Source organism: Poecilia formosa, unplaced genomic scaffold (assembly GCF_000485575.1).
Source record: "Poecilia formosa unplaced genomic scaffold, Poecilia_formosa-5.1.2 Scaffold2, whole genome shotgun sequence".
NCBI lineage: Eukaryota > Metazoa > Chordata > Actinopteri > Cyprinodontiformes > Poeciliidae > Poecilia > Poecilia formosa.
The window spans coordinates 1132796-1153487 of NW_006799941.1; the positions used below are offsets into that span (position 1 = coordinate 1132796).

General features: G+C 35.8%; 1 protein-coding gene across 5 annotated transcripts in view; it reads right to left on the reverse strand.

Moving 5' to 3' along the window:
* Positions 1-1660: 1660 nt before the first annotated feature.
* Positions 1661-20692, reverse strand: part of LOC103135714 (R3H domain-containing protein 2-like) — a 32308-nt gene continuing 13276 nt past the window's right edge. For 3 of the 5 annotated variants that reach the window (XM_007548591.2, XM_007548582.2, XM_007548600.2), the window contains 13 exons: positions 10688-10847; positions 9227-9386; positions 8875-9094; positions 8449-8493; positions 7458-7544; positions 7204-7327; positions 6637-6715; positions 5962-6021; positions 5159-5299; positions 4685-4793; positions 3849-3944; positions 2688-2737; positions 1668-2105 (listed from right to left, as the gene is read on the reverse strand). In XM_007548591.2, coding sequence (XP_007548653.1) covers positions 1988-2105; positions 2688-2737; positions 3849-3944; positions 4685-4793; positions 5159-5299; positions 5962-6021; positions 6637-6715; positions 7204-7327; positions 7458-7544; positions 8449-8493; positions 8875-9033 — 1068 coding nt within the window. In that variant the 5' untranslated portion in view covers positions 9034-9094; positions 9227-9386; positions 10688-10847 and the 3' untranslated portion in view covers positions 1668-1987. Of the gene's footprint in view, positions 2106-2687; positions 2738-3848; positions 3945-4684; positions 4794-5158; positions 5300-5961; positions 6022-6636; positions 6716-7203; positions 7328-7457; positions 7545-8448; positions 8494-8874; positions 9095-9226; positions 9387-10687; positions 10848-20692 lie in introns of all 5 variants that reach the window. The other 2 variants (XM_007548606.2, XM_007548614.2) reach the window with 2 other exon arrangements.

Here is a 20692-nt window from a genome sequence, read left to right on the forward strand (position 1 = left end):
ATATTCCTGATTTACAGCTTCACGATACCAGAAAAGGAGAAAGGAGTATAATCCAGTGCTTTATTTTATTCTTTATGGTTTTCAACCTCTGCGTCATGGAAAATTATGGTTTTGGAAATTTCAGAGCTTCAGTAAGCACCAGGCCCTCTCCTCTTCTAGAATTTACACAGAGGCTATTTGTGTAATCCTAGCCTTGCTAAGAAAAAAACTCAATTTACAATCTCAACTCAATAGTAATTTCATCTCCGTTTTAAAGTGACAGCAAATTCCTATTTGACAGCAGCAGTGTCATGACATCATTTCCCCTCCTATTATAATAAAATATTTGAAATGTTTTCTTTGTGTATATTTTTATAAAAATAAAGCAGAATCAGTTAAAATTACTTTATGCAAGTCAAAGATTCAGAAAACAGGAATCGGCATCAAAGTTCTTCTCATTGCTTCTCTAAATATTGTTTCCTCCACTTTTACATATTCAGAATAAACATTTCTTTTGAAAGGGATTCATTACCTTTATGGCAACAAATACAACTTATGCATTCTAACAATCTAGTTCATTCATTAAGTCATCCTGCAAACAATGCATTAGACACCAGAAATGTGCTATTTTCTTATGATACTATGTTTCAAACAATTTAGAAATATATTTAAGCAATTTCTAGATAAAATTGTGCTACACTGAAGACCGGCTATGATAATGAAAAATTAAACACTCCAGGTGTCAACGTGTTTGAGAAAAAAAATATATTTGGAACTAAACAGTCATCTAAAGCTTTACCACAATATTTTATTGTGTTTTACAAAAGACACCAACAAAAATAAGTATTGTGTTTTCCAATATTGTTCAAAAAAATCAAATGAGATCATTTGTTGTTTTAACAATATCACATTTCTTTAGTGAAATGTTGAATGAGCTATAAACAAATCGCAACCAAATAACATTGTACAGTATTACTTTTCACTAAGGCCGAAAAGTGTTAACATATTTTGTGAAGCTCAACTGNTAAACTTTCTGGACCACCTCAGACACAAGTGAATTACATGTGATGGCAATTCTAATGAATGAGACAGACTGGGAGAAAATTTTGACAGCGTAAAAAGTGTATGAGCATCCTGAAGTGTGATTACAACTACAACTTATGTCTAACTTAGAAGTTTACAGCTGGTCAGAGCAAGATTAATGCAACCTTGAAGAAAACAAAACTATATTTAAAAAGACAACCAAAAAAAAAAGACATAAAGCCTTAAAACTGTCTGGCCAGACTAAGATAGAGGCTGAATGGTTGCACTGTGTGAATGACTGGTTCTCTGGATGAGAATTAAGGTGGGACAGATGTGTGTGTGCACAACAAAGAAACAGCATCTCTCTGGACAATGTTCAATGTGAAAAAGACATTATGTAGCATATAAACTATAAATCATAAATGATCTTGGTTTGTTGATTGGATGAATTCACTTCAGAAGGTTACGCTTTCCCCATGTTAGCACCTGCAGAAAAGTGGTCAATGGCTTTGCTAAGAATGTTTTATATTTGTTTGGTCTAATAATCCTACAGAAAATAAATCTAAGATTTCACTATTTGTCGATATTAAATGGAATAAATTTTGACCTATTAATAAAATTAGCACATCTCAAATTTTAAAAAATAAAATTGTTAATGTAAAAAAAAAATAATTTATTCTTCTAGATTTTAATGTTATTTTAAGTTCTGAAGCACCATCATGTTAATTTCCAAACGAGTTTTTTGTTGGGTAACAGTTTGATAATTACACAGCTAAATCAACCACAAAACAAGCAGATCACTGTGAAATTGATGTGGATACTTTCCATTGAAGTGTAGCTGATGGTAGAAGGGTGGAAGGGTGAGTAGATCAGTTTCCAGTGAAACCACAAAGCAGCCATGCATCCACGGTGCAATGCTAACGTAGCCATTTATCAGCCCAGTACGCCAAGCAAAGATAATAATCACCACAGGTCACCAATGTCATCACCAGACCACTTTCAAAAAATGGGCATGGCAACACACTAGTGAGTCAGCAGCTCCCCAATACCTAAAGATCTGTCTCCTCTTTTGAGAGCTAGAGCAGTAGCCCTCAGTGGAAAGTCTGTTGGGGTTAACATTAGGAGAAAATGCTCAGGTTACAAGTCTGAATAGGAGGACAGGAAATGGCTTAAAGAAAAGGAAAGGTAGGAGGTAGAGGTAGGCACAGTAAAAAAAAAAAAAAATACCCTAGAGAAGAAAGGGTAAAATGCACACAAGGCAGAAATTCAACTCATGAGAAGCCCACGCTGCTTCTTTGTCTCACTCTCAGCAAATTAGGCCCTTATCTACCAAGCTAAATGTTGAGACTAACTGCTGTGTGACCTAACTCATTAGTAAAAACAGCAAAATTACTAAAACTTAGCTTCACAGAATGTATGATAAACCTGCGTGTCATAATAAATAACGTAGTAGTTAATGTAAGTGAAAAATAAACATCTTTAAACAAGTTATTTCATAGATTCTCATTAAAGGAAATACTACAAAGACAAGTTTAGAGGAACCAATGTACAAGACTTGATTACCAATGTCTTATGATCCCCCTTCTCAACTGAGAACTAAATAAGCAGTTTTAATTATGAAAGAGGTGAAAACGACAGTTATATGAAACACACACAAAGCTATCCAAAGGAAATCACCAACTTACCTGTTGTCATTGATGTATCCATTTTGAGACGACTGCAAAAAAAAGGACACCTGCACATTATGAAATGCATAATTCTATTAGTGACACGTTCCCAGCATCATTTTGGCTTGTCAACATTTCAAAATTCAACAGTTTAGGCTACAGCGAGGATTTTCCACCTAACTGATGCAAATGCTGGCTTAGCACCAGGTTTTTCCATTTCTACAGCTGCCAGCAACAAAACATCTGTTGTATCACAACACTAAGTCCTGGCCGGTCTATAAGGAGAGAACCACTTTTTTCAGAAGATTTGAGGCAAACAATCAAATCAGATGTTGTGATATCATGGTTAAAACTCCTGAGTCAGTCTGGCTTCTAATCTGCCCAACAAACACTATTTAGAGCTGCATATGTAAATGTGGGTAACACATCCACTCAGAAAAATGTTGATTACAGAGATTGCTTGGCTGGGGTTGTTCACAAATGCTGTCAAAATGGTGTATTAACTGAACCTGAATTAGCACTGGAACAGTTTTGGTGGAAAAGCCTTAAGAAAACCCAGCAGGAGTTTCCTCCAAACCAAAGATTACCCTTATAGGATATAACTAATAATTTGTTAGCACTAGATGATTACGGTAAAATAGAAAAAGGCACAATAACTTGTTTTCCACTGTATAAAAAAAGAATTACTTTAATAATAAGGCCTTCAATGCCATATTTTCCCTTTTGAGACATTCTTACATAAGCCTTTTAAGTTTAGACAAAATACATAATGTACTTTTTCTTCTCTTTTTTTACCTGTCTGAAAGTCTCTTAAGAACAGCATGTTCTACAAAAGGTTGCACAACTTTCTTTCCCTGACGTTCTGAAAGTGAAGCAATTTCAGATTGTCCTAATGTAATTATCAACTTATAACTGAAAAGCAATTACAGTGTACTTTCCTTTACATAGCATATGTTAGTTCAACATATTTTTTGTATAACAATTTTTTTCCTGATTTCCTGACTAGTCTAAAACTTACCACAATTTTGTAGTTTATATAATTAAAATACCCAAGACATCTAAAGCTTCTCCAAATAATTGCTCAATAATTAGAAAACACTCAAAAATCTTCTAAGCAAATGTTGCAAACATGATATAACATGAAAGAAAGAAAAAGGAATGTAGAAAATAAATACTTACTTCTCGGGCAAAGATCCTGTCTCGTACCCGCTGATATTCTTCTTCTCGCTCTTCAATAGATTTGCTACGCCTCCCGTCCTGCAGTGGCACACGGATCTAAAATTTGCAAAGACAAAATGTATTATAACTTAAAATGGTAAAGAAAGTGATAATATATCCCATGTTTGTTCACCTCGCTAAACATGTCAAAAAAAAAAAAACCGGGAAAATGCTGAAAACAATTTGGAAGGTCAAATTATAGGTCCAATATTCAAATGAAGAATCTATCTCTTCTATGCAAACAGGCCTAAATAAAATTATTTCAGCTTAAAGAAAAATGCTGGACCAAATTAAATAAAGCACTAAGAAAAAGTACCAAATCTTACAAAGGTGTATGGGTAGTTTTAAACAAATGGAAAATAGTGCAGTTGTTACTTTGAAAGTGGACAAAGTATAGAACATGCTGAGATTTCATAACTTGCCAGCAGGGCAATTTTGAAACAAATGGCCTGCCCTGTCATTTAGCTGTAGTCGTGACTCCTAAAGAGGAGAAAGTTTAGTCGTTTGACAGCAAAGTGGACAAACTGCAAACTCCTCGTCTGCATTGCAAAAACTACTGTTCCAGAAAGTAACAGTGCTGACAAATATGCAAGTTTTCTCTTTTTCAATTCTAAGACTATATGTATCAGGATTTAAAAGAAAGAAACCAAATGTGCAGATAGAAGATTAAGCACTTTGTTTTTGCCTCGCTTTGGTTTACTTGACACCTTTTGTGACTTACTGACCACTAACAAATGTATGTCGGTATAAAAAAAGTATGGTGATTTAAATGGATTTGGTAATGGCAACCAACCAACCTGATTATCATCTTTGTCCATACTAGCATCATCTCTTTTAAGGATGAACTTCTTCTGAAAGTCCATGTTGCGTTCATCCTTGATGTGTTCAGAAAACCGTTGCTCTGGGCTGTTGGATAAAATATAATGAACAGTTATTCTTTAAAGGATGCAAAAAGACAGTGAACCACATTTAAGAGAAGGCAAAAGGCAAGGAACTAAGGAAAAATGTTAAAAAGCTTTTTCTTGTAGAGTTGACCTTTGTCTATTCATCTATTCATGGTTCATATATTTTGTGAGTCCAAGTTACTCGCCAAAAATCTGCCTAATCACAGATTTTTCCACGGCACATATCTACTACGTTCCATCATCTCCAAATTAAAATCAAAAGTATTTTGTATGCCAAACAAGATAGCAAATGAACTTCATAACATGTCACTAAACAAAACTTCAAAACATTTATAAGGTTACAGTACTAAATTGTGACACACTCACATGCGAGTGTTTCCAGTCTTGTTGATGATGACAGCCTTTCCTGTCTGATCTACGTTGTGATCCATGCCAAAGTAGGCGGCCACACGATGCAACAGCATTCGATGATACGAAGTCATCTGAGGAAATTTCTTATACTGGTTACTGCAAGTGAAAAAAAGCATAAGAATAAGTTAGTAATTGTTACATGACCTTTAAGGTATTTGCTCTTAAGTTTAATTCTTTCTTGATGACTGTTGAAAAAGCATAAAAAGAGAAGCAAGAAGTTGGGACTTGAAATTAGGGGTGAACCACAGTAGGTATGAATGTAACTGTGATATTATTGCTGAATACTGAGGTGGCTACATCAGTAGCAAATAATGCCCATTTTCCTCCCTCAATGCTTTCTTTTCCAAAACAACATAATTTCAATCACTCTCTGTGAGCTGTAGCTTCTCAGTCATTAAAAATGGGTATCAAATGGTAAATAACTCAGCCAAACCGTCTTTGTTGGTATGCTTAGTGTGAATGTATGGCACTCAAAATAACAGCCCATTAAATTGTGCCATCTAGGCATCACTTTCAAATGTGATAGTGGACACATTAGGATTGTGATGATGGCCAGGATTCTCTACTGAGTAGCTCTAAAATTTAGAGCTATTTAGAGTCTAAATGTAACAGTTATTTCTGGCACATAATGGGGATCCTGTAGACAAATGGGAAACTCACTCGGAAGAAAAGATTAATGCACTAATGTAACAATCTAGGAAAAATAATATGATCTTTAAGTGTAAAAATAAATTCAGTGTAATGAAAGACATATTTACTTGTTGTCATTAATGAACTCCAGGATATCTTGTTCTAGTTTAAGCAGCATCATTCGATCCCTGGGGGGTCAAAGGGAGAAAACAAATTAGAGAATTCAGGGGGACCACTGAGTCCTCCATTTAAAATATAGTAAATTCGTCACTTAAGTTTGAGAAATCAATAAAAACAAATCATTTTGATGGTAGTTAAGAAAAAAATACCAGAAGTTTCTCTACATGCAAATTGAAGGCATTAATCTAACCACTTTATAAGAACTCTAAAGATCAACTTAAGCAAGAAAAAAAATGCAGAAAAACATGCAATGTGATAATAGTATGAACATTTGCACACAACAATAGCAATTGCGATTACCCAATTAGCAACAATATAATGATTTTACTACTTTGGTAAGTCTATTTTGGTAAGTCTTTAAGCTGTACAAGCTCCACAGCAAAAAAAAAAAAAAAGTGTATAGAAATATTATCATCAATTGTATTGTTATCCATGATGGAAACAGATGTGGGATTCTGTGATTACTCTAAATACATTTTGCGTGAATATTTACAAAGTGCATTAACAAATAAATTGCATTTATTTTTTATGCCTAAAGAAACAAAATTGCTTTACATCACTAATCTGTTTGGATTATTTACTATGTTCATTATAACCTTATAAGTCTTTGGTTGTACTCATACCTGGGATTGTTTTTCAGTGTGTTGACCAAAAACTCATGAACGTCGATGCCTGTGGAGTCGGTGTATTCCTGACTGGAATCTATTGGAGGAAAAAAAAAAGAATGAATAAAAATAATTTCACTAAAAACAAACAACCAAGAAACAAAAAATAAATAAATAAATAAATAAAACAAGATACATTGTGAACATATGCCATATGAAGATGTCTCAAGTGGCTGAAGATGAATAGACATGTTTCATGCTTTGGAAAATAGTCAGATATGTGCTAGCTGTGTTCAGAATATACAGAGACAAACACCCTCTAGAGGGCAACATTACTTCTAAACCACACTGCACAGACACACAGGTAAGCCATTTCATCTCTGCTCCTCTCCATATGACACTGAGGAGTCTTGCAGAGAAAGAATGCAGTGTACTATAATTGTTTTATTTGTACTTTGAAACTGTTTCAAAAGTATCTCTTAGCACTGATGAGAGACATTCACATTACAAAATATCCTACAATCTAAAGAAGCACAATGATGTCAGTCTGGTACAAACAACGACCACCATCAAACCTTGTCTTACCACGTGACAGCATCTTTCGAGGAGTCTTGTCCTTCTTCTCCTTTTCTTCATTTTCATACTCGTCCTTTGAAGACTTTTCTTCCTCTTTGTCTGATGGGCAGCTGATGTGAAGCTGGATGATTTCCTTTAGACACCAACAAAAAAAGTGCCTTTTAATATTTGTAATGAATAAAAAAAAGAAAGCTCAGGGATGAGATAAGAGTTAAAGACTGTGGTAACTGGTTCTGTGGGGAAAAAAAAAAAAAAAGTGGTACCGATTCTGGGGGTCCATCGTTGGGGAAAGGACCAGAGGACTCCTCGCATACTGCCAGACTCCGTACTAATTTCATTTTGGCATTAGACTGAAACAAACAAGATGAATTTGAGAAGAAATTTGATCAAATATGATAATACAAAAAACATCCAGATTGAGATTTGATTTTTTTTTTCTTTTTGCATTTTTCTGTCAAATATTTGACATGTTTGATGTTTACAATGAGAAGAATAAAATAAACTTTCAAATACAGCACAACAATTGCCATGTGTGCGAAATCTAGAGGCTAGTTGTAATAAGACGGGTTATTGTCTTTGTTGCCTAGTTTTTTCCATTTCTGCTTCCAAAGAACCCAATATATATTCCAAAGCATCATAATGCAAAAACCTGCCATAAGCCTACAAAAGGGCAAATTAACTCCCATAAAACATGAAAATGGAAAAGAAAGATAAAAAGAACAGTTTAATATATAAACTGATGAGAAAGTCACTGAACTATGTAGTCAGACTATAAACTGAATAGACGGTTAACCCCGCTCCAAGATGATGTTTTCACAATAGCCATTTAATAATATTTTAATAGCATGTATACACTCATCTAGTAAGCAAATTTAGTTAACTGGAATTAGTTTAAAAGAAAAGCGCCTAAGAAAGATGTATTAAACCAATTCCATCTGTTTTAAGAAATTATCATTCTAGTCTCAAAAGAAATTGGCTTGCTCTGCTATTTTTTTCTCATTATATGAAACATTCAGTTAGTTCAACAGGTAAAGTGCAGTTCCAAAGCCTTACTAAGGTCAGTAGCACATTTACTGTTAACCTTCTTATCAGATTTAGGATTTTAAGCCAATGATATAATGCAGACAGTTGACTGTAGGTCAGTGGATTACAAAGCCGGAAGGATGAAAAGATATTCCACGCAGCAAATGAGCAAAAAGTCATTTCAAGCACCAGGATTATAAAGTAATATCAATTATGCTGAAATTCACTTACCTTGGCCCTTTTCCTGCCATGGCTGTGGTTAGTAGCCCGCTTCTGCTATTAAAGCAAAAGAAAAGTAATACTTTAATATTAGGGTGCAATTCAAATATCCATAACAATAATGGATTAGAATTAGAAGCTATAAAAGTCAAAGATTAAAGGACATTCTATTCGCAGCATAAATATTAAGTGACATGACAAACATTTCTGTTTACTTAGTGCCTATGTATTGTTAAAGCACAAAAATGACAAAGATCTCTATTCAAAAACTGATTTAAAGTGGAGATCTTCCTGTCTCAGATCTCCATGCTGCTGTAGAGCTCATCACACTGTGCAGATCAGGTGCAACTTTAAAGCGGAGAAACCCGCTGAGAAACCAAGTGAATTTATTCATCGAGTGAGATACAGATAGGACTTCTCATTGTCACATCCTCTTACCTGTGCATCCTGTGGAGAGTTATCATCTGGCTCTGGTCCCTCTCCTGTCCCATCCTTGGTGCTCTGTGGTTGAGGAGAGCTTTTACCTCGACTGCAGGGCTCGATTTGTAGCCCACTCTCTCCCTCCTGCTGGATGTCTGTTGTCAGGCTCAGTGACATCTTCTTAGGGGAGGGGAGAGGGTGGGAGTGGGGAGGGGACTGGTGGAGAACCCAGTAGTGGCTATGAGAGTAAAAGAAATTTTTCAGAAGAGATTTAGTTGTTTTTTTTTTTTGTTTGTTTTTTTCTTTGTTGTTTTTTTTTTACAATTGAGCACAAAGTTTTATGCTGTTCCTTGTCCTTTGAAGTAGCTACCTGTTGGAGGTACCAGGTCTATGCTGAACTTTTTACAGTGAGTGTGAGTAAGAACCACACACAGGGAGATGAAGGGAATCCACTAAGGTAGTGTACTAGGCTGGGCAGCAGCAGGGGGTAAAGTGAATTCCATAGCAAGCCTTGGGTCTTGGGGTAAAGGCTGTCGGGGAAACAAAAGCAACAAAAAATGTAATAAACTATATGAAAGGTACAACTTAAGACAGCAAAATGGTTTTAAATGCAAAATAACTGTTTGGAGATGCACAGAGAAATATTCCTGATTTACAGCTTCACGATACCAGAAAAGGAGAAAGGAGTATAATCCAGTGCTTTATTTTATTCTTTATGGTTTTCAACCTCTGCGTCATGGAAAATTATGGTTTTGGAAATTTCAGAGCTTCAGTAAGCACCAGGCCCTCTCCTCTTCTAGAATTTACACAGAGGCTATTTGTGTAATCCTAGCCTTGCTAAGAAAAAAACTCAATTTACAATCTCAACTCAATAGTAATTTCATCTCCGTTTTAAAGTGACAGCAAATTCCTATTTGACAGCAGCAGTGTCATGACATCATTTCCCCTCCTATTATAATAAAATATTTGAAATGTTTTCTTTGTGTATATTTTTATAAAAATAAAGCAGAATCAGTTAAAATTACTTTATGCAAGTCAAAGATTCAGAAAACAGGAATCGGCATCAAAGTTCTTCTCATTGCTTCTCTAAATATTGTTTCCTCCACTTTTACATATTCAGAATAAACATTTCTTTTGAAAGGGATTCATTACCTTTATGGCAACAAATACAACTTATGCATTCTAACAATCTAGTTCATTCATTGAGTCATCCTGCAAACAATGCATTAGACACCAGAAATGTGCTATTTTCTTATGATACTATGTTTCAAACAATTTAGAAATATATTTAAGCAATTTCTAGATAAAATTGTGCTACACTGAAGACCGGCTATGATAATGAAAAATTAAACACTCCAGGTGTCAACGTGTTTGAGAAAAAAAATATATTTGGAACTAAACAGTCATCTAAAGCTTTACCACAATATTTTATTGTGTTTTACAAAAGACACCAACAAAAATAAGTATTGTGTTTTCCAATATTGTTCAAAAAAATCAAATGAGATCATTTGTTGTTTTAACAATATCACATTTCTTTAGTGAAATGTTGAATGAGCTATAAACAAATCGCAACCAAATAACATTGTACAGTATTACTTTTCACTAAGGCCGAAAAGTGTTAACATATTTTGTGAAGCTCAACTGAGATTTTTGGTTTATCAAACAATTTTGACATTTAAGGGCCCCTTTTAGCAAACTATTAAAACACAAAGGAAACTTCTAAACGGTAATTGTCTCAAAACAGAAAAAAACATTTGCTGCAAAAGACATTTAGTGAGGAAATATCAACAACAATACATAATGAAAAACACATGAAATGAAATATATTTACAGCAGTCAGATGAATTGAAGAGGCAGCACTCTGCCAGGCCGAGTGTGAGGTGGAGGGGGGACACCAACAGGCCAGTCACCACCTTTAGAGGTCGTCTAGGGCCTCTCGTCTCTGCCTTCGGCTTACTGCAGTAGCATGGTCTTGCCTACAGTCTGGAGCCCTGGGCACCATGAACAGAAGAGGAAGACACGAATGACGTCATCTTTCACACACTGCGTGACTCATCGCTGCTGCTGCTGCTGCTGCTGCTGCTGCTGCTGCTGCTATTTCTGGCAGGGAGGAGGACAGAGCAGTTGAGAGCTAAGAGGTTACTGGGAATGGGCTTTAAAATCAGCACAAACGCTCACTGTTCAGTGTTTGACTTTTACAGCCTGGAAGACATGTTTTTAGAATGCTAAAATCTATCTGAGCATGAGCATTTGAAAGCTGTGCTTGCAATTCTGAAAATTCACATCGCAAAGAATTGACCAAGCACCAAAGGGACAAAAAAATAAAAAATAAAAAAATCACAGATTACCTAAGATTCCAGTTCCACCTATTACAGCTGCTCTCCATTAATGGTAATAATTAGGGAAGTATAAAAAAAAATTGGGAATTTAGAGAATTTAAAGAATAGCTTAAACAAGTCAAAGTTTTATTCTGGGTTTACAAAGAAATTAAGGATGCAAAAACTGTGTCATTGCTGTCATTTCAGATCCATGCAAACACAAATATTTCTAAATTACCAGACTTTGTTACATTCCACACCTTCAACTCCAATTACAAATTGTACATTGTAGGTCATCATCAACAAAAACATATCTTACAGCAGTAACTATGACGATTCTGGCTAAAACTAACATTTTAGATTTTATATTTAATATAAAAATAAAAATGCAATTTGGAAGACAAACTACTGAACTATAGTGCTCACTAAGAACACATTTACTGATCATCAGTTTTACAAGTCGGTAGATTCCAGGTAGGGGGTTCAGAATTCCAGGAGGCACAAATTTAGGCATATGTTTAATGGATGACATGTGTAAACAAAGCAAGGAAACAATACATTTACCAAGACCTCGGTATTGTTTGGTATGAGGAAACCGATGAGGCAGGGATTTCCAATGTGGGAAAGACCAAGGTGATGCAGCAGCAAAGTCGTCATTATCAACAGCATCAGCAGCAACACTAGATCATTGACAACGACACCCACATTCCCCAACCTCACTTTGCTTGCAGAAATCTACCACAGCAGCACAAAAAACAGCCACACTGTAATGTAGATCTGACTCAGTCATTCCAAAAATAGTTCTCTGTGTGTTCTGGGAGAAGCAGAGGGAAGGCTTCTGAACTACCAAGCAGCGACAATTATTCATTTCAAATGTCAGTCCTTGCTTAATAACAGAGAGGAAGCAGGAAAAAAATTGCAGCTCAAAACTACTAATGGGATGCTTATGAATAAACCAGCTTCTCCTCCCAGTCCTCTTATGTTTACACAGTTCTGTCATCAACACTCCATAGCTTCTTTCAACACAGACATGATGCTGCCCACTGGGTTGCCAAGGAGACGATAACGTCATTCTTAACTGCTGCCATTTGATTTGAGTGAGTAAAGTGGGGATGAATGAAAGAGTGATAATAAACAACACTGAATGCAGAGAACAGTCACCATCGCTAATACAAAGACAAACACTGACGACAGTTACACCATTTAATCCAGGTTCTTTTAACTTGAGGTCATTTTACATTGCCTGGGTATCTGGTGAGCTAGATATCCAGGCAATAGCAAAATAGCAAATAGCAAAACTTCTAATGAGTACAGACAACAGATTAAAGTATCTCGATACACTACCAACATACATTTTCAGTAGCCTTTCCAACCTATGGAAAAATATAAATCATCTGTTTAAAGCGCCATCCTATGGGTCAGTCACTTGGCACCAAACAGCAAACATCTGGACTTCATTTAGCTGCAATGATAAATTGTTTAATCCTCATTCAATCTCACTCAAATGATCTTCTGTATATCGCTAACTAATTGTTATATTGTTAACCATCTATGGCCTTGAATTATTGGAATGCAAAACTTGGGTTCTAATGCATTTCTTACAGTGTGTGATGTGTAGAGAGTTAAAGAAAGCATGCAGTGCAGAAATGTATGTTTCATGTTCACATGAAACATTCAGTGAAACAAGAGTTCTCTAATTGAGAAACACAAACCAACATTTTCACAACTGCCCAATGCATCCCTTAAAATTTAGAAAAGTCAGTGTTAAAAGGATAAGGATACTTCTAGTTAATAAAGATATATGATAACTAATGCTAAATCTCCAGTGGTTTCAAAGAATAAGACATCACAGGTAATGTGTATCTATTTATGACTGGCTGACATAGTCAATGTATTTGATGCACAGCAATTTATGCAGCATGCAATGTCTAAAATGATATCGTAAGTTGTGATATGCATCCATTAAAGAAAATAAGAGTTCAAAAGTAATAAAGCACTGTAATGTGCAGTTTATATTAATAAGTAGGTCAATCCAAAAGCTTCTAGACATTAAGTAAAAAAGTAGTCAGTTTAAGTTTCATGTGATATGTAAACGCTTCCCAGGTGCACACATGGGGTAAAGCATTCGCACATAAAATCTGCCTTTGGAAAAGTTATTTTTCTAACATATTTATATTTTAGAAAAATATTTGTATTTCTTTTTCAATTAAAGGTTTGCTTTTTTGGCCTATAGATTGCTAAATTCTACAAATGTATGCTAAAGGTTATATTTTTGGGATTAACAATTATTTTTAATGATCATCATGATACAGTTTTATGATAAAATTACTAATTAATCCATATGCAACTACTGCTGCATCGAATAAGCAGTTTGCTTCCTGCTGCCTTATAACAGGTAAACAGATGATACACGCTGTGGTCAAGTTTCCTACTCTGCCTCTTTGCATCAAGTTACCACTATAAAATCACATCAGCCCCTGAGCTGAAATTTGGTAAAAGCCAGAAAGAGTAATGACAATGGTCAACACTGGGGTGGTAAGCAGCCACACTGAATCTGATAGTGGGCTAAGCAAAATAAAGTATGTCACAAGGTTTCTTGTCAAGTTCAACTGTCAAACTAGAACAACATCTCAAAAGTTTACACTTGCAGAAATAAAAGGGAAAGTCCCTTCTCCACAGCTGCTGAGAAGTGTGGCGAGGTCATTTTATATAGTCCTAAAACCCAAACAGACATTTCTATCCAAGACATTTTAATTCCTTCTCTAAACAACTTTAAGACTGTAAAACAACATAAGAATAAACTTACATAGTACTCCAAGAAAACAAATACCACATTGTTTTTTTTTTTTCTGGCCATATGCCTGATTAGCATTTTTTAATTAAGAGACACATTGTAAATGAAGACTATTATTTATACTTACGGGCAGCACTTGATACTCAGCTCAAGTCATTTAATTCACCCAACTACCTAAAAATGTCTGCAATGAAGAATCATGCACAGTAAAAATGCCTCTGTTTTTGGTGGAAACTGAATGAGAGATGAATGAAATGGTGAATGGAGGCGCAAAGAAGGAGGGAGCATGCACGTACAAACCCACAGAAGGAAGTGGGAGACGCACACAGGCAACTCGACCCAATTCAGCTCGTCTGTATTCAGCTGCGCACCTCGCCCATTTGACGTCAGAGAGAACTCATTTCACTCAAGGCAGTAAGGTTATGTCTTCACCGATTGGAGGCTGAACTGTGTGTGTGGGGGTGTTTGTGTGTGTGGGAGGGTTAGGGGGTGACGGGAGAGTTTGTGCAAGCTCAGTGCCTCCACATATCATATATCAGCAGCCCTCACAGTGTTTGCGCACCAGTGCTTGTCTGTGTCAGAGAGGATTCCCCTTTGCGTTGGTTGCAGTTTCACACAGGGCGGGGAGCAGGGGGCTGGCAGAGAACGAGGGACTGTAAAGGAAAAACCCATGGAGAATTGTAATTCAACAACGTTTCTGCTTCCCTTACATAAGATTTAGCTAGATGCGACAGTATTGACACCGAGATACCCGTTTTTATCAATGAAAGTTTCAAAAAGCTAGTGCATCAATGGATGACTGAAAGCGAGAGTAGGTTAAAGAACACCAGCAACAAACACACACAGACAGATGAGGGAATCACGAACTGTCAAACGCAGAGGAAGAAAGGGTTTCTCCTCTTTAATCTGTCTCTTTACTTCTACTTGCCACTCAATCTTCTTTTTTTCCTCTTGGTTATGAGGATACCCCCATCCTTATACGCTGAACTCGAACATCAATATCTTACTTGTTAAACCCGCCACTAAAAGTTACCTTTCTCTCCCTCTTTCGTCATCTCTTGAAGTATTTTCTTAAATTGTCGGGTTTGCTGCTGACGCCATCCTCCTCCACTCAGCCAACCCACTCAGTCCTGTGGGACGAGCTATGAGTCATTCTCTCCTTCTTTCCCCTCCCTCCCTAGTTACCTACCAGCCTACCTTTCTACTGCACATCTCTTCTGTTTCTCCTAATAGGTATAAAGTACATACACCGATATGCTTCGTGTTCTGTGAGAAAGAGAGGACACAAGGATTTGTGCAGATAAATTAGACAGATGAGTAAAGTGCAAAGCTAAGTAGAGATGTATTTGTTGGCCATAAAATTGACAATCCTGTCCTCATGATACTCTCCATAAGGAGTGCATTCAAGAGGACGACCAGGGGATCCTGATCACAAATGCATTTTTGACGAAGATGGGAGAGAAAGATAGAGCATGATGGAAGGAAATGAGTGTTTGTGAACAAAAATCAAAACTTTAAAAATCTCACAAAGAAAAAACATAAAATTCTTGAGAATACATAGCTGCATTATTTATCTAATTGTTATTCATATTTTAATGTTTGCAATTCCACAACCACTGGGACTGTGTGGATGCATGGTTTTGTCAACTTTTACACTTCAAGTGAAATGCATTTATGTTGCTGTCAATCTGATGAGCAGAATGGTCTGAGACCGCCCTAGATGGCCAAACCTGAGATTTTGGTGGCTGAAATGCTTGAGCTCAATGAAAGCGGTAGAGATAGATCATGAGATGATAACAGAGCATAAAGAGAGGGAAATGAGGGCTTATTGCAACCAATATCTTCACTGGAATAATAGACGACAATATTGCAACTGAATGATTTCCTACATCATCAAGAACTAAACAGGGCTATTTATTCGTATTACACAATATCCTGAGGAACAATAAAGGCTGTTTCTATTCTATTCTATACAGAACTTATTTTTCCAAAAGTATTCTCAAGCAATTAAAAAAAACAGACTAGATAACGCTTTAAACACTATTTACTGGCCAACACTTTTAGATTTTTTCCTAAAATAAAACAGAAGTTTTGTCAATAATATAAAAAACACAACTGCTGAAACTGCTTCTTCAAGAGAGTTTAGAAAACATAAAATCAAAGATAAAACCTTAATCTCAGTATTAAAATGAAGCATTGCTGATAACATATAGAGCCTGAAGAAACATCAACTCTCCAAAAATATTTTCACAGGTTTCTCACATAATCTAAACCTGCTCCTACAGTCTCACAACGTCCTTCTTTGGGATGTTGCCTAGCAACAAGTATACATTTCCTCGCTATTTATTTAGCAACTTGTATTTCCCATTTTCCCACTTTAATTTACTTTCCTCCTAATTAGTCTCTCTTTCACATATACATAATGCAAATATTCCTTCTAATTTGTTTAAAAATAGTAAAATTGAAATAATCACTGAATTAATCTTAAAATAAATACTGGCACTGAGATACATGTGACTTAGGATCATTACAGGCACATTCATGTCTATATAACAGGGTTGTCAAAGTAATTAATATTTTAGCGTATTTTCCAGACAATAAGTGAAGGCACACTTGTTTCATATTTTGACTGGTCCTTCGACTTATTGTGAGGTATACATTTAAATGTACATGTTTTTTTCCCTCATCAAGATGCACTTTTTGACTAGTACACTGAATGATATGAACCAAGAATAAACATTACTATCTGCAGCCGTGAGGAAGGCTAATCATTGGCTGAAAGCAAGATAGCCAGAGCCAGAAGAACAAGTCCATAGTTGGGGTTTTTTTAAACAACATGCCACTGGAAAGAGTCTTGTGAACGGTGCAGGCAACAGAAAACAAGATCGGATCAAATGATTAACATGTACAAGATTCCCCTCACATTTGATTATTTCTAAATAAATGCCACTTGTGTGTTTTATTTTCTGTTCCTTACACATTTTTGAATGATGCAACTTGTACTCCAGAGTGACAAAAGTGCAGAAAATATGATAAAAATAAACACAGAACATCATAATTCTGTTACTCATTCACGTAAAAACTGCTACAAAACAAGCCACTCACATTTTCCCATACAGTAATTATTCAATTTGTTTTCTTACATGCAACTATAAAAGCACGTTCAGCCAATTGCTAAAGGGCTACCTCCACACTGCTCAGCCATTCTGGTTGGACAACAATTCTAACAATTGTAATCTTCCACACAGTATTACAGTAACATATATTGCCATCCTTGAGAGGACAGGTAAAATTTGTCAGGATTGACCAAAAAAAGTGAAGATTACAAGACAAATGCACGACTTAACTTCTTGTAAAAAGAACAAAAATAATTTGGCAAACAACAAACCCAGCGGTAATTCCCCAGTGTATTTCCTTTCTAAGAAATCTGCCTAGCAAGATTTAGAAATAACATTTTACACTGGAAATTTTTAAATAATCATCCTTTCTGAACAAATGAATGCAGATATCCTGTTTCACTGCAGCTGTGCATACAAACAGAGTGATATTCTTAAACACTGACTGTGTACACCAGAGATACATGGCTTCTTATATCTGAGTGCAGTTCGTGGTTTGGAGTTATACATACAATCATAGCACACAAAATAGAAACTACGATGAATGCGTTCAAAAGTAATAAAGTAAGCATCTGTTTGTGTCTCTATATGACATTTGAACTACAAAGAGCTGTTTATGCTCCATCAAGATCAAAAACAAGCTTCCAAGTACTCAAGCTATGCATTTTTAGTCAAACATATAATTAAACTGTGCACAGAAAACTAAAGAGAAATGAGACCAATAAAAAAAAAAAAAAAAAAAAAACAACAAACAACTCAGAATTACTAATAAATCTACATAGTTCACTAAACTGAGATAAGCTTTGGGAAGGCAACAGAGTAAAGACAGTCACCTAATATAATAATATTATCTTTAAGCTGTCTGAGAAAGATACCTCACTATAGTTTGGCAGGCACTAAAAAATTTAACACCACCAGAGACCCTTTAGCTGCTGGCCCGTCTCTAATGTGCTCGTCAAACATTTAAACCTTTTGTGACAAGATACAGCTAAATGACATTTCTTAACTGTGAAATTAATAGATTTTGATTTTCAAAGTGCTTAAGTAGCTTGTCTTCTTAAGAATGTTAAGATCTGTGGACAACTCGGCTTGCAGTGCCAGTATGGCTGGTTTGTCTTTCACGGAATAAAAATGGGTAGCAGCTACTGCGATTATTATAAACCTTATGTAATTTATCGGCTTCCTTCAGTGTTGGAAGCAGGGAGCAGTGGAAGAGGGTGCTGGAGAGATAGGAAAGAGAAGACAGGAGGGAAACATGGAGGAGCAAGGGGTGGATAGTGAGACAGGAAGAGAGGAAAAAGTTCTCAATGATGAAACAATCTGCACTCTTATGTGATTGGACCGTGCTTCCACCAATGGGAGGACCAGCTCCATGGCAACAGGCTCTGTCACCAAGAGAAAAGCTGCCATATCCCTCAACACCCCCATATTTTTCTTTTCCTTTTCACTCTTATGACCCATGCTTTTCCCAACCACAAGGCCCGGTGTATTTTTCTTTAGATGCTTGCATAAAATCATAAAAATAAAACAGCATACAGAACAACAGAAGCAATATGAGTTACTTAAATCTTGGTTAACCCAGATCCATCACATATACACACCGAAGCCCACACATGCAACAAAATATGCTTTGGAGGTGTCCACACAGACACTCTGGGATTTTCAGAGAGATCAGAAGGTGACTCATTCACAAACACACAGTTATTGAAATGAGCAGACAGACGAATGCTTTCCCTAACACGCCGTCTAACCACACGCAGTTCTGTTCCACTCCATCTTGATGAGGGCAGAGATTATCTGATCTCTTAAAGCTACACCTTGAAATGAACAGATTGAGCTTACATCAGCAAAGTGAGACTTCCAAATAAGGCTGGACAAAAAAAGCACAAAAAACTGTGATAAATGTGACTTAATAATCAACCTGCGTCTTAATCACATATAGTTTACTATAGCAATGAAATAATCTGGTGTGACAATAATTCATTACAGCAACACCCTTGTTGATTATACTTATGTCTTTTTATTTATTTCAACATGTTTTGACAACTTTCATGTCCAACTTTCATCATTACTGACATTGATATTGCAGCTAGTATTAATATTGCTTTATTACATCCAGATTTATTAAACAACCTAAAATTTTTTTCAATGGGAAAGATAGTAGGTAGCTTCACATGCAAAGCTTATCTTGTATTCATGGGTAAGTTAGCGGTTACTCATCTTAATGTTCGAGTCAAATAGTTAACTGTCAAACATGTACAACTCCTCGCTGAAGTACCAGGTTTGAGACCCTGGCTACGCTTTTCCAGAACTTTGATTTTCCTCTAATAACCTCGTTCTTTATGTGAACTAGGATCAATCAATCAATCAACCAACCAAATTTTATTTGTATAGCACATTTCAGCAGGAAGGCATTTCAAGGTGCTTTACATAATTAAAGAAAAAAAATAAGAACAGCATGTGACATTGAATAAACAATAAGAAAGAGAAAGGATATATCCTTGGACTCAATGCAATATTGAAAAACAAACTCATTATTCATCTTTCTAGCCTGTATTCAACTAGCTGTAGTTCAAAACCAATTGGTTTTTCAAACTGTTCACATTCTAATTTTCTTTGAAGAAAATGAACCCCAGAGCTAAGTGCCACCACCATGTTTCAAGATGGACAGGGTGTTCTTGGGAGATGGCAAGCGCTTTTTAGATGACATCACAGAACTTTAAACTTTGTTTCATCAGAGCAAAATACATTTTCCTTTAGGGAGATTTTATTAGGGTCTGGATGTCTTTACATGTAGGATGCAAACAAGTACCTGCTTGTCTTTTCTTCTACTTAATTTTAAAGAGGCGTGCAGTTTTTACTTCAATATTTGATGACTTTTGTCACTATGCCAGGGACAAATGCTGTGATGTAAATTATGCCTATTATTTTCTTGTCAGAAAAACAAATCATTATTTCAATGTAAAAAAACTACAGAAAATTAAAAATTCATCGATACTCAATTGCGTCAAAATCAATTTAAGTCTATTCACACCTACCCAAATTGTCACACTTCTTCCAGCAACAGTGATGCAATAACAACAGAGCTCCTTCCCTCACCACAGCTGCTCACATGACTAAAACAATAATCTGGTGGAAGGTTTATAATCTGCTAACATAGCAAGTAAATTCAGAAAAAAAAAAAAAAAAGCAACCCTCCTTAGCCAACAAGAAAAAAAAATCTTCTGGAGTTACTTTTCTTATGAGGCAGATGAACAGAAAAAAAAAAAGCTAAAAGATGCCACAAATGCTAGCTCTTAACTATAAGGAACCCAGCGACTTAAAAAAAAAAAAAGTTGCTACGGTAACGAAAAAGCTATTGACTATTAAATATTTTTCAAAGTGTTGGTTTCAATCTTAATATTTTAGTATGATGACTTATGCACAGCAAGATCCTTCTCATCTTTTGTATTCACAATCTAAACCAGTACATGGATGTAGGAAACAAATGACAAAAAGTCAGAAAAATCCTACTGGGACAGAACTTTATTTTAGATTAATCAGATGGTCCTAATTTTTGTTTATACAACCAAGCATTTTAAAAGAAGTTTGTACACTTGAGATCCACT